General features: G+C 36.5%; 1 protein-coding gene across 2 annotated transcripts in view; it reads right to left on the bottom strand.

Annotated features, from left to right (window-relative positions):
- NEDD1 (neural precursor cell expressed, developmentally down-regulated 1) overlaps positions 1-14,408 on the bottom strand; it is a 28,904-nt gene extending 14,496 nt beyond the window's left edge. For both annotated transcript variants that reach the window (XR_003400384.1, XM_026868207.1), the window contains exons 1-6: positions 14,267-14,408; positions 12,291-12,385; positions 10,767-10,883; positions 9,486-9,626; positions 1,688-1,917; positions 373-574 (exon numbers count right to left, since the gene is read on the bottom strand). Coding sequence is in view for 1 of the 2 variants with exons in the window: in XM_026868207.1 (XP_026724008.1) it covers positions 373-574; positions 1,688-1,917; positions 9,486-9,626; positions 10,767-10,883; positions 12,291-12,385; positions 14,267-14,402 (921 nt within the window). In the remaining variant the exon portion in view is untranslated. The remainder of the gene's footprint in view (positions 1-372; positions 575-1,687; positions 1,918-9,485; positions 9,627-10,766; positions 10,884-12,290; positions 12,386-14,266) is intronic.
- Between the last annotated feature and the right edge of the window lie 950 nt (positions 14,409-15,358).

The raw sequence follows: 15,358 nt of genomic DNA on the forward strand, positions 1-15,358 counted from the left end.
ATACCTTAAGATGGGCAGCGTGTGTCTTCCCTTTAAGTGGAAGGGCTATCAGAGAGCTTGTTGCTACTGCCTACAAGTGAATCTAAGGTGCCACAAACTGATCTGCAATGGCAGCATATTCACAGCAGGAAATTTAAGACTAAAGTTTCACTCATTTCTGCACTGAGGCTAGAAGCCAGGGGAATTCCACATTAAAGCCCCCTAAAATGGCACTTGAGACTGAGCAGTTTATAATTTCTGTGTTGGTATGAAACACTTCTGTTGGCATCTATAGTGCTTAGAAATTGAATGCTAACATTTTCTTAGAACTTAAACTTATGCTTGGCTTTCATTAATCTGCATATCAAGGAATAAACAGGGAAGTTTTTTTACCTTGGAAAAAGTGCTACTGAACTGGAGACGTATGCATTTCACACAGCCTTTGTGAGCAATAACTGTTTTCACTGCTGATGTCAGTTGTCTTAAGTCATACTGGCAGATTTTTCCCCGGGAACATCCTATAGCTAAAGTAGTACCATCAGGCATGAAGTCTACTGTTGTCAGAGGAAAATCAGCTACTACTGTTGTCAACAACCTTCAACCACGAAAAAAGACAACATAAAGAAGCTTTTAGATTTCAAAAGTAGACTTTTCAAAACAGTATCTAAAAAAAGCTTTCATAATTCAGCTACAGGTCAGTAGTTCCACTTCAGCACCAAGTAAATTCAGTGATGGAACAGTGGATTAGGCTTATACTAAGTGCTCATGTTTAAGAAATTAAAGACTGCATATGCCTGAAAAGATTTCACCAGGACAGGATCAAATTGCCTTCATAACAGTAGTTCTGACACCAGCATTATTTAACTTAAAAACCTGACCAAAACTTACACTATTTATATATCAGTGTGTATGTGTGTGTATATATATATATATACACACACACACACACACACACATATATATATGTATGTATAGAAAGCAGCTGTTATGTGATTCAAAAACCATGTAACATGGCAGTTTAGTAAATAACATGAGAAAAAAGTGAAAAACAATATCCTAAAAATGGTATAGTTTCCAGCAGCAATCATGCTACATATATCCTCTAGCTTCCCAAGTCTATCAACTCTAACCTTCCCACAACTCTAGGAAGAACTTCAGGTCCTAGTTCACATCTTTCTACACCCTTCCAAACTAGAGTTAGACTCTTGTGAAAGCACAACCTACTGAAACCTCTTGCCATCCCACCCTCTTGCTATACAGCCCATCCTTCCTACTTTTTCAAACAATACTCTTCCATATTTAAGTCTCACTATCTCAGCAACTCTTGTGCACCACAGTTATGTCTTATACCTTGAAATAGAAAAGCAGACAAGCTAAGCTCAGGCAGCTGTAGGTCCTCACGGACTGTACTACCCCTTACAGAAGCTAGTTGCTCTGTATCAACAAGAAAAGCCCATACACAAGCACTTGGGAGAGGTCACTCATATGTAGCACCTCAACTAGTTCCCACGTGCCTTGGTTTTTCTGATTGCTTGGGGGTTTGTTTTTTAAATAAAAGAGCAAAATAGACTATGGGACAGGGCCAACCGCTTCAACCATTTTGAATGTCATCTGAATGAAATATTTCATGTCATAGTTAGGCATGCTTTTTTCAGTTTACAAAAACCAATTAAGGATCCTGTAAAAATCAAGGTTTTAATATACTCACTTTTTACTTGAAGTGTCATAGAGAATAATTCTTTTATCCAAACCTACAGTTACAAGCAGCAGCTTATTGACTGGAGAAAAGCAGATTTCTGAAGCTGGTGCTTTATGAGTATGTTCAAAATTATGATATGGGTTCTGGCTATTTACATCCCAGAGCGTTACATTTCCACTGTCAGAAACACTCCCCAGCAAGGATTTCTTAAAGGATGAGTATTTCAAGTGTCGAATAGGCTGTAAAACAGACATAAAACTGAATTGTAATGCCACTATTAAACACCATATTAAATTCTTTTATTTAACACACAACACATTAGGAATACAGACACTGCATTAAAGTAGTTTACAAAGGCTATCCACTCAAAAAAAAGTTTTAAAAAATGTTCATTTCGCATTACAATGCCATTTTTTTCTGTCAGGGGAGCAGACTGGATTTTTTGTGTACCAGTATGGGGTACCATATGAGCTGATCAGCAAAACAAAGGACAAGGAAGGAAAAAAAAAAAAAAAAAGAAAAGAAAAAAAAGAAAACTTCTACAAAAGTTTATTGATTTTGCTGCAAGTATCATGCCATCATATACACTACAAAAAAGACCAAGCCACATCACATCTAAAATTAAAGGAGTGAAAAGCTACATTATTTCACTGATTGGACTCCTGCCAAGAATGTTAAACTTAATTCCCCTCTGCTGATTTTAATGGATATAAGCCCATTTGATAAGACACACAGACTCCAGAGTTAGGCAAGTATGTAGGTCCTGCAGAAGAACAGAGTTTACCCTGTGAGCCAGGACCCCAGAAGAGGATAATATGCCTGATTTATCACATGTAGCCTTGCTATCACAGAACCATGTAATACAGGAACTTAACTTGCCTTTCAGAAGCAGGTAAGTATATTGTTTCCACTATATTACTTCAGAGCACGTTTCAGAACCTCGCTGCTCTAATACTAAATTACAATACTCAATTTCCAGATTAATTTTATTTATGACTTGTTTTCACTAATTCACCCCTGTGACAATAATGCCCTTATTCTTAAATTGTTTCCTAACTTGCCAGTGCTGCTGCTTAATAGGCAGCCACCACATCATCTTTCAGGCTTATTTTGCTATACCAAGTGAGAATCAAGTCTAAGATGGGTTTTGCAATACAATCACCGTCTCTTTGTAACTCTCCCAGTTCAAATCTTTCTTGAACATGGACAACCAAAATCTTAATGATCATCAAAAATGTTGCTACCGCCTTACAAAGGCAGTAACACTTGAGGTCCATTTTGTACTCATCCTGACATATCCTAGACGGCAGTTTCTTTTTTGTGATCCAATCTGTTTTGGTTGCTCATTGCCATTTTATGATCAAGCAGCCCAGGTCTTGCTTTCCATTAAGAATTTTCAAATTCTAGTCTAATATGAAAAGCCTCAGTTGTGACCTAAGTCTGGTGCCTTGATTTTTATACTGTCATAGTTGTTTGCATGTTTATTATTTCAATCATTTTTAGATAACACCATAATCCTCTTTCTTACAGGCAATACCTTCCAACTGTGTCTCATCATAGCTCTACTTCTCATATCATACCCATTACTGAAAATAAAAAGATTATTTATAACCCAAACAAATACTGTTCTTTCAACTGTCTTCTTTCCTATAGCCATTCTCAATTCCTTTCTCAACTTCCATCCTTTCTAATATTTTCTTACAACGAACTGAATTCAAGTGCTTTGCTCAAGTCCAGAGAGATGACAACCATTACATTTTGTCTGAAAATGCTCTCAAAAAGCTATTATATTATTCTAGTATAATCCACCGTACTGGATTTTATCCTATTTCTATCTTTAACTTCATTTTAATGAAGATATTTGTTGGTTCATATGCCTCCAACATAGTTTCTAGCACTTATATTGCATGTCTCACTGGAAGCCTAGTTGCTCCACAAAGTAACACCCTCAAGTTTGTATTCAAACAGGACAGAAGATGCTTGCTTAGAATTAGTAATGTCCTCCACTGGACATGATGGAGACATTACCATCAGCATTTTTCACTTTATTTTCATTTGAAAAAAAAGAAATATGTAGAGACTCAGAAATAACAGCTTCAATTATGTACATGAGCTATATGGGAAACATGCCTGTCCCTCACAGTTCTGACAAATTCTTCACCTCCAAAATACCTTCCTTACTGCACTGTCATTTTCTCATGTTCCATTTTCTGTTCTCCTGCCCACCAAAGACTACTCTCTCCTAGCTCACCTCAAACCTTTCCTGCTATCATACCAAGTCTCCCATTTTCTCATTTTTTCCTTTTAATATCACAGGCCCAAGGAGAGTTTGCAATTATTTTTTCATATACATGGCTTCCCCATATTCCCCCCCCCCCCTCCCCCATTTCTCATCGAAGTCATGGTGTTTTCTCAGACAGGCTTAACAGTTTAACTTCAGGTTGCCGATGAAGGTTGTGTGAGGTGTGGGGAGGCTCCTATTGTCTCCTCACTTTCACGGAATTAAGTTAGCAACAAACTTCACTTGCAACAATGCAATTGCTAGATCAGACTCAAGGACTGGAAACACCTTAAATCTGTGCACACTTTTACGAAACAGTCAAATGCATCATATTGGCATCCCTGACAGTATGGAAGAACCTCATTTCTGAAAGGCTGCTTGACAAGACAAAACCAAAACATTTCTCCTCCCAGAAGTGAGTCACTTAAGTTTTCTAAAAAACCCCAAACAAACAAACAAAAAAATCTCACCACCAAAACAAAAAAACAAGCCACGCTTTATCTAAGAAACATCTGGGTGAAAAAAGAAATATAGCTTTAAGCTTAGCACAGTTAGAAACAGCAGACAACCAAGCCTCATATGGGAAAGCATCAAGTATTAAAATGCAGGTGGTCAAACTACATGATTTACAGTAAGTCTTAGCTTCATTTTCCTCATTTCCCATCCATGCTCAGAGCAAATCAGAAACTATTTTAGAATGAGTATAGGCTTCATGAAGTAGCTTTCTGTCTTTATCTTTAAAATACTGACTCAATTCTACATTAATTTTATAACAAAACAAAAAAACAACATGCTATCCAGTGTTCACTGGAATGAAGTTAAAACACACATACAGCCACTGTGAAAACTGACAAGTATACACAGAAAAATATCTTCTCTGTGACCCAGTGCTGCAAGAGAACAGGACTCATTGTACAGGAACAGATGAACTATTACACTTGATCATTTGAGCTATTTAGTCCTATACCACATGCATGGTACTGAAGTTTTGAAAGAAGTAAAAGGGACCCCTGCCCACCACAGGAGACCAATCCAGGATAATCTAATGCTAGGCATAAGTTTTGGTTTTAACTAATTGGAGGAGATTTATCCCCTTTATAATATTACTTTTGCTGTAATTCCCAAGTTACTTTTCAAACCTTCTCCCTCTGATTACATTTATTGCCAAAGAGGATACTAAAATCAAAAATCACCATGATCACCTCTGTGTTCAGAGAAAACCTTTTGTCACTGAACTTTATTTTTATGTCACTTACCTTTTATGCCACTGAATTTAACATTAACTATGCATCCTTTTATGTGAAGTGTTATTTAAAGAGTCCTATTTTCTTCAGTTCTTTTTTCTCTTTACCAGACTTCTTCCCTACTAAACTCTCTGTATCTCTGCCAATCCTAATTCTGTAAGCTTTTCCGAGCTGTCATGCATACTATTCTAGATCAGATTCTATCATCTATTTTTATTTCAATACATGTTTCTTTATCTCATTTCTTATACTTTCTAATGATTTTATCTTAGTGACAAGAAACTAACACATAGTCACAGTCTGCACCAGTCAGTCTTTAAAAAAGTGTTTATTTTTGTTTGGTATGATGGAGTCACACAGAACTTTAGCCCACTCCTAGTCAAGTTTTTTGCTGAAGAAGCTGAACTTCATTTGTCATCTCCTGTCAATTTTCTTAAGTTATGGTTTAAAAGCAAGGGTTTTGTTACTCAGATTTTGAACACCGGGGCCTTCAACTCAGCCTAGATGAAAATATTAGCCTTAATACAGTTCCTTGGCCTTTATACTGCCAGTAACAGAAATCCCAAGCCTAGAAAGGGCACACAACCCATACATATAATTTAACTGCAAGGTCTGCTAGTTACAAGAAAAAAAAAATAGCTAAGGATGTGGGAGATAAGTTAAACATTGGTACTTTTCTGCAAAGAAGCCTGAGAATTTTTACAGATAACAATTTCATCCACAGTATCATATGGCAAAAGTGTGGGACATGTTTCACTGCGAAAAATCTGACCAGCCAAGCTTAAGTATCTCCTTTGAACTGAATCTAGGGGGATATTTAAAATACTCACTTGAAGTCAGCATAGCTGTTCACTAAGTGAAACTCAAATATGCTTAAGTAAATGTCTGAATGGAAGTGGGAAGGGGTCATCTGTTTTCTAATAATTTTAGCTACTAAAATATTTTCAAGACTGTTAGGTATGATGCAATTATTTGGAAAGCGTCATGTTTTGGAACTAGTCTGTCAAGACTAAAAAAGGCAAGTATGAAGCAAGTTTCACTACCTCTTAGTAAGCACAACTCCTGATGATATCTGGAAATTCTGCACACACAAAACTACCAGAAACACATTTAGTGAACATGCTGAACCCACAAAGAGAAAATTAAAGTCCTCTCTGGTACATTCTACCAGTCAACGTAGCACAAAAAAAAAAACATACATCTTTTTGCCTTAGCTATGATTTGAGTAGATTTTCTGTAGAAAATAAAAGTACATTTTATCTTTAAGCTTCTCAGTAAGAGAGCCAAACAAGGAACAGTGCTGTTCAGAAAACTGTTGGTCCATTGCTAAGGACTAGTTACAATTAGGGTTTTTCACTGCTGGAAAACAAGTGAAAAGCCCAAAACTAAACCAAAAGTAGTCCAGCATCATTGATTACCTTATTTAAAGATAGCAGTTTCTTAATCTCCTTTATACCTTAGTAAGCCTTATAAGTGAGAAGGCGGATGTAAACACAGTTAATAGCTTTAAAAGCTGAAGACTATATCACTATATAGATTGACCAGAACTCATCACACTTCTTTACAAATCAGCCAGCTGTTCAAACATCAAAACTAAATCCTGTTGCTAGGAGAATAGCACCCGGCAATGAAGTCTTGAGCAAACATTACGTTTCAAAACAAACCTTAATTCATCCTCACAACAGCAAGCAGATAAGAATCTTGTAGTCTGAATGAATACCAACAGCAAAGACAAATTATGGGATCTGCAAACAACTCTGTGCAAGAGCAACTCTAATAAAGCCCAAAGGTATTTCTAAAACAAAATCAATTAATAGAATATAGGCCAAAACTCTTAGGAAAAGTCACAGAAATCACTGCAACCTTGGGCTATTCTACTACTTGTAGGGTCTATACAATATTAGAAATTAACCGGCAAGGCAACTACATTACATCATGATGAATCAAACAGAGACAAGCTAAATTTTATAAGGTTAGTTTGACCCCACATTCCCTGATTGTTAAAAAAGTTACTAGGGAGTGGTATGTCTTGCTAAGCCAGACAGCTAGTGTCAGGATCAAGCAGGACAGTACACTGTCTATCTTCTCAAGCCCACCCTTACAAAACTGTGCCCCTACACTATAAATCAAGTAAAGTGTTTTGAAATTTAATGGAATTACACAATTCTTAAGATATTTTCCTCGCTGCACAATTAATCCAGGAATTCTCTACAGGTACCAATTAAAATCCAAATCAAAAAATAAAGCTATTTTGGCACATAAGATCAAAGACAATTTTTAAGATATAAGCTAATAAACTAGGACATCCAAGTAGCCATCCCATCACACAATTATACCTTGATTCCATTTTAAATATGCAATCAAATAAATGCCCCCCTTTAGAAAAATGTTATAGACCCTTTAGAAGTGGATAGTAGCTCTGTTTGTAGTTACTGCAATACTTCAGATATCTTTACCCATCTGAAAGGTCACTCAGCTTTGCAGTAGATCTCTTGATTTCATCTGCCAGCATAGCTATTCTCTGCATCACTCATTCCTAATCAGTTTTTGGCAGAACGAGTTGAATATATCAAACAGATTGATACAGATCATCCTCATAATAATTTCTTCATTAGCAGCATAATCTTTCACTCCGGATATTCATCTCAGCTGTGTAATCCAGCCATGGATATCTCTGTAGCTCCTGCCTCATATCCACATTTTTCTTAAGATAGTAACAATCAAATCAGAAAAATGAACTGACTATATAGATGGATTTTTAAGATCAAACTAAGTATGAAGTACAGTTTTGTTTCAATATGAGACCAGTGATGGATCAAAGACACTGCAGCACTTAAGAGCAGAGATATTTTGAATTTAACAGAGATTTTTCAACAGAAAGTATACCACAATTCCCATGATGCTATAAAGACATAAGAGATTCTTCATCAAGTTATATGGTTCATGCTAGGCAGGAGAAAAATCAACTTCACATTCTATCTGCAATTTAGGACTGAAAAAGCTGTTGCAGTAACAAAAAATTATTAAGTCACAACTTCAGTATTACCCAAGACATTCAAGGTCAGGTTTAGGACCAAAGCAACACTTCTGCATCCCCTAGGCAGCTCCTACCTCTGTAAAAATGACTCGGTTAAAAAAAAAAAAAAAAAAAATGAAAAAACAAAAAGAAGAATGCTTAAAACACAAAACACTTGTCTGTGTCTAAGACAACATTCACACTAAGAACACACACTGGAACTTCCGATGGGTCACCACAGCTCATTTACTACTGCAGATGCCCTTGTATCAAGGGAATTCTCCTAACGATACACGCTAATTCTTCAATATCTTTTGATTCTACAGTAAGGAACTCCAGTGGAAAACCCTAGCAAGGCCCTTAAGCAGTACACATGCTTTGTATTTGTCTTCTGCACAGTTCTCCCTCAAACGAGTTATGCAAAAATCTTACCTAAACACCTAAGTAGGTAATACAAAATCTCATCACTTTTCTCTTTGAGCAGCTGTGCTTTTTTAATCTCCAGATTAAATAAATTCATTATTTCCAAATGCAGGCTTATATTCACTCCTACTGTACAGATGGCTCTGTTCAGCTGTAAATCTGATTACTTTGGAGAAGTCAGAACCCAGGATACACAGTCTTTGTTCTTTGCAACAATACACATTGAGTCCTGCATTGAAATCCTGCTCTGGTTTGTGAAGTCAACTGGTTTTTGTTCAGTTTTAAGATGTCTAGAAGTTTGTTCTTGAAGAATCTTGAAGATCTGGTCTTGATCAGCCAGGATCAGGGCAACTCACTAAATAATGACAAACTCACACCAGTTTGTTGAAGGGGGGGCATTGCCAAGAGCAAATGTGTGCAAGCTCCCAATTTATTACCACCTGTTTACATAGATTCGTTTTTACTTTTACATCCTACTGACCTTCAGGTTTTGCCTGTTTACTGCTCACATGCTCACCACACTCTGCAGGTAGTGTTTTTTACTGCTGTTTTTCACACAGCAGCGTTACATAATGTTGCCTCAGTTATCCACAATTATTCTTCTAACCCCAAGGTCAGTTTACATTTTGCTAACCACTGATTCTTAATTCCCTTAAGTAATGTTACCTATTACTTAAGGCTACAATACACATAATGGCCTGTTTTTACCTTTCTGTAAGTGCACTCTTAAAAATTAAAAGGAAACAGACTAACAAAACTTAAGCTTTTGATATGTACTTTCAATTTCTAAACACTGTAAATTAAAGCTTCATACCTGAAAGGAATTTAGGACAGATAGCCTACCTGATGGCTGCCATAACCAAAGGGAGCACTTGATAAATTGGTGGTAACACCATGTAGAATAATTTCACCACTCAAAGATCCAGAAGCAATGTAGCAATCATTCCAATTATATGTAACACATGTGACTTCATCTTTATGATCCTGCAGGGAGGAGAGGTTAGAGTGGAGAGGGTTAAAGACATACAGGATAAACATATTCCTTCCTAATCTGTGCTTCTGCAAAAAAACTTCAGCTTGATGTTTTTTCCTGACCACCTGTAACATTTGAAAAGATTATTTAAAAGCTGTTATGGAATAACCCAGAAAACAGCAGCAGAACATACTAAAGATCTGCCGTTATATTTTAACCTCTGACTGTTTTCAGAAGATTGTTTTAATAAATTAGTAAAGATGATGCCGTAATTATAAATAATAATGCAACAGAGATCTATCACAGGTGTCACTGATGTTATTTTAAAAGAAAAGTCTTCCAGATACCAGTGATATTTGAATACATTTTCCGTTAATCTGATGTACTACTGCCAACTTCCTCTTCTGACATTTTAAGTATTAACACAGTACCAAATCTTTTTGGTATAGTCATTTGCAGTGATGATGATGTGTTTACTGAATATACAGGGGAAGACAATCAAGTACTTCTAGCTCAAGAAGAAGAAAAAGACAACTGAAGTACTGTATTAGCTACTTAGTAGTATAGTTTCAAACTGTAACTTTAGAAGTCCAAGAAAAAAGAATAAAACAAAGCTAAAGTTTTATAGCCTCCTTAAGAGTGGTCCTAAGTGAGGGCAAACGATCTACTGAAACCATCATGGAAATATACTAGACCATCCTAAGTTTCATGTATTGTAAGTTTTTAGAGAATTGATACCGGATCAGCTAGCAGACAAGCACATCCCAGTTTTGCATAACATTAGTTCTATGACAGTATTCTACAAACACAAAAGTGTCTTGTTTGACATATCAGAAATGGCAATTATCTGAAAATATCCCCATCAGAGAATATCAATACAAATTCACAAAATAAGAAGCCTATTCTGAAAATTTAAATACACATTATCATAGAATTGTACTCTAAAGACATCAAGTTAAGTACACTTGTTACATTTGCTATTTACAGCACATAAAGAACACAAACTTGAACAAGACATGTGTGTGTGCTAGCTCCTATATGTGAACTTGATCCTATAGATTGATACATTATTAAAGTATATTTTTTTTTTACAGTTGGCAAAAAAAAAATGGAAGTCATGAAAGCTACAGATCTTCCTCAGTCAAACTTACCTTAAGGCTACGGTAAACCCTTCTGGATTTCAGATCCCAGATATTAACTGTGTTATCAAGGCCTCCACTCACAACATATGAAGAATTAGAATTCAAGCTCACACATGTCTGATTTGCCTGATGGAGAAGGGGAAAAAAAAGTATGTTCAAGATAATTGAGGTATTCATTCAAATCTACTTAAAAACATTGATGTATGTTTTCATCCTCATCAACACAAATCATCCCACCGACTGATGGAACTGTTGGTACACTACAGTCATTTCTCAAAGGGCATTTAAAGTTTGGACTTTAAGATCTAAATACATTAATAAACACTCAAATGCTCACATTTTCCCATTTCATTTTTTTTAGCACCTTTTCCTTCAATATGCATTTTCCCTTTAAGTTATAGCTCCCTAAAGTGCAATCACAGACCTCTAGTCAGGGAGTGAGTTTTAAAAAGAAAATGCTAAGTTTTTAAAAAAAAAAACCCTCCTTAAAAAGAAAATCAAGAAGTTTTCTAAGTCATATACTTCACATTCCCTAAACATTACAAAGAATATTATAGCAGCAAACCTCATAATTCAGTAGGGCGATTCTGTTTAAAATAATCACTGAAGTACCAGCCTTTGAAAAAAAATGCCAATCTTAATGATAGACCTACATAGAGGACAAATTATTATTCAAGTTCTATCATGTTGAAAATTCACTTTTAAGTTCCTGAGATTTGAATTAAGAAAAAAACAAGTCTAATTATTGACATGGTAAAATTGGAAATGATTGCACTAGTTATAGATCAGATTTAGTGAAATCTCCAGGATGAACACTCCACCTTTGAAAGCATTTGCTTCAGCAACCTAACAGCTGGGCTTGAACACCTTCTCAGAAAACGTCCAGTGCAAATTAGTATTACAGTAACTATCCAAGGAGAATCATTAGAATGGTTTAGAACACTAGCAAGTCATTCAATTAACCATGTGAAGAGTCTCTTCTAAAACTAAGTCCAGCTTTCTGAAGAGTTTATAGTGCCATGTTTCCATTTAACAAAAAAAAAACACCATAACAGAAGTTCTCCTATTTCATGTATTTCCAGACACTTGCACATGGTATGCTCCAAGAACAAACTTTATATAGACTCTATTTTTTTCAATGTACAATTCACAGGCATGCATAATACTAACAATTCAGGTTGGAAAATGTTCAAACTTGAGCTCTATTCCATCTCCTACACACTAGACCAAGTTTGAACCACTGACTGCCCCAGGCTATCACACTGAGGCTTGATGGGCAAATTCCCCTAGCAGAAAGCTATCAGCATTCAATGCTAGTATAACTCCATTTGTATTTTCTTAATGGTAGAGCTATTTTAAAAGCATTATTACCCCTCCACTGTCTATATGTATTTAACTATACACAATGAAATATTTTTGCATGTGTCATAACTAATACTAAAATTGATCCCAACATGCAGAACAGATGGGATACAAACAGTACACATGGTGGAGCAGGGAAGAAAAACAGGGAACAGCATTATTCATACTTACTCCTTCGGCTACTTCAAAGAGTGGAACAGGTTTGCTTTTACAGGCTGAAATAACTATTTTATCACCAGCAGCAGAAGCAGTGGCTAGGTATCTGTCTTAGTCACAAGTTATGGACCAAAATTGTATTATACTGGTGATTAATAGTTTCCCAGAAGGCAGATCAGCTATACAGTCTAAAGTACTGTACCTTGAAGGGACCTAGAAACAGAAACATAAGGCTACTTTACAAGCTTTTGTTAAGCTCTTGCATTAACTACAGCCCTTACTTCCCAATACAACACAGAGCAATTGCCTTCAGAAAGAAGTATCTGATAGATATTATATTATTTAAGAGCTCTTTACTGCTGAGACAGCTTATCTGGTCTACAATTCTGTTTCCCACCACCTGCAAGCAAGATCCACATTTATCACTAGAGTTCAAAGGAATGTCTGTGGCTGTTAGCAGACTATGGATTTAAAGAACAGTCCTGTTGTGGCAAATATTAAACTACTTCACCATATAGTTTCTAGAGTACAATGAACATTTGCTAATTTATCTCCCTCTGCACTGAGGGAAGAAAAACAAAAACCCAGAAAGAACCTTTTATGACACCAAGTACCTCAAAATAGTAAGAAAACCCTTCAAGAGCAGGGAAACTGCCTCTGCACCCCCACCAAACGAATTGAACAGTCATTTAGATCCATGTCCTGTACATCTTCAGGCCAATGCCCATTGTGATTTCTTATTTGCTTATTTAAGAGTACAGGTTAATTGGCTGTATTTAACACCAAAGAATTGGTAGGCAGATTAGCACTTGCTATTTCTTTCATTATTTTAAGGCACTATTTTAGCTTACAGAATTATGCAGAACCAAAACCAATGCTTTATCCCTAACAAATTAACAAACACTCAAAAGCATATTGAGTAAGATGATTCATTTTTGGGGAGATGAAGAGGAGAGTAGACTAGGCAGAGGAAAGGATGACAAGACAGACTGTCTATAGTTTAAGTTAGTAAACAACACATATAAGTGTATACATATTAAATACTATATCTATGCTTCAATTTCTCTGGACACTCTATAGCCAAAACATTCAGTTGTGCTCTGATTGTTTTAACTTTTTCCTCATACATGCACTTATTTGCAGACTTAAAGAGGACAGGCATTCGGAACTTGCAAGACTTCATGTGCCATCATCTTGTCCTTCTTTTACATCAAGATCAGACATGACCACCTTTCCTCATGACAGCCATACAAGCTGTTCACCTTGAAAGTGCACTGTTTCCATGAAATTTCTCACATATTCACCCCTAAGGCCTGGCACCTCAAATCATCATCCTACAATAGGCTTCCAAGACAGAGGTGAAAGTTCTAAATGGGCCAGATTCATTTTCATGCATAGATCACCAAGATCCTATGGATGTTTTCCTACACACCCAACCGTCATCCTTCCTCTGTAAATGCTACAAACAGTGCAAAGAAAACCAGTGCCTAGAGAGTAAGATGTAAGTGTGCATCAAAGACTATCAGAATCAATGAGAAGCTGTTCGAGGAAAAAATAAACAAAATCTTTCATTACCTTTTTCCTCTCTACACTATGTATAGACTTTTACTACATCAGCAATTGCTTTGTTCAGCCTTGTCAGTAAATTAAGCACTGCCTTGAAAGTGAATATTGTAATCAACTACTGAATAAATAAATAAGGTTTACAATTGGTAGGCAATTCAAGCATATAATAATCATTTAAAAAGTGTGAGCCTCCTAAAGGAAGAGAAGCTTCTTCAGAAGCATTTACCACTGTGAATTTGTTTTGTAAATCAGTAACTCAACATAGAGAATTACAAATTTTTCTTCACAATAGATACAAATCTTTTTATGCAAAACTTCAAAATTGCATCTGGCCTGCAAGTTACAAGCACTTTAATAAAAAAAAAAAAAATCACTGAAATTCTGCAGAGCACCCACAAAACTATGGCTGAAACAGTAAAGGATACTATTGCTGGCCCAACACAGTGAGCTGACTGGATGTGAGGGTGTATGTGGGTTGAACTGCTCCACCACAGTTAGAGATGAGGAATCCCATATTTTAACGTCATCTCCTGATGAAGCAAAGCGTATGCTTTCTTGCATGGCTGCACCTGTTTTTACAAAAATAAATTAAAAAAAATCCATATAAATAAGAAGTAGAAATATATAACAGGCAACTTCACAAGTCAAAAATAATTTCATCTATACCATTTAATACTGCTTCCTTGATAATGAGGACGTTTATGTGGAGAGTTACACAACTGGCACTGAATATACTACTTGAAAACAGCAGACACTCCACACTTTCGTTACTTAATTTATGCAGGAAATGTAGATTTTCCTTTTCACAAAGGAAAAACCATCTCTTGTCTGGTATCAAGAGAAAAAAAAATGATGCTTGTATTTCCAGTTTATAACTGCCTAACACGACACCGTATTTCAAGGCCTCACTTCCCACCAGCAGATGGAGCTATACAAGCTTGAATCAAACCGACTGTTCTAGGGGAAGGCTAGAAGTTTGGACCTAAAGGACTCATTTCAGCCACACCACACCAAAAGAGACATCCGAGACTCCTTTAAACTAAACCTTTAACAGCAGAATACAAGCAACAGCAAATCACTTTTCAACGCAATTTACACAGCATTAAAAACAAAAAGACCACCACCAATACTATATGTTTGGCTGACCACCGTTTTAAGAGTGGAAGGCAGGCTAACTGACTTCAGGTTTGTAAAATTTATTCTCAGCTTTTTACTCTGGGTAATTTTAAACAGCAACAAACCAGGACTAAAAAGGTAAACCTTTCCTTCACCCGAAGGCATAACCACGCTTTAGCCAAAAGTTTCCGGGACGTTTCCACATAACTTTAGGCCACTAATTCCCACTGCCGAGAATGTTTAAGAGGGGGCATAACTGACAAAACTAGTCAGGAAAGTCAAGATCCACAACCGCCTTCGCTCGGCCATCGCCCAAGGCAGCAGCCCGCGGGGATGCTCCCCGCTCCCTCGCTGCTCCTCCAGCCTCGCGCGGGGCTTCTCTCTCCGCCCCGCACCTTCAG

Source organism: Athene cunicularia, assembly GCF_003259725.1.
Source record: "Athene cunicularia isolate RWA chromosome 1 unlocalized genomic scaffold, athCun1 chr1_part2, whole genome shotgun sequence".
Classification (NCBI taxonomy): Eukaryota; Metazoa; Chordata; class Aves; order Strigiformes; family Strigidae; genus Athene; species Athene cunicularia.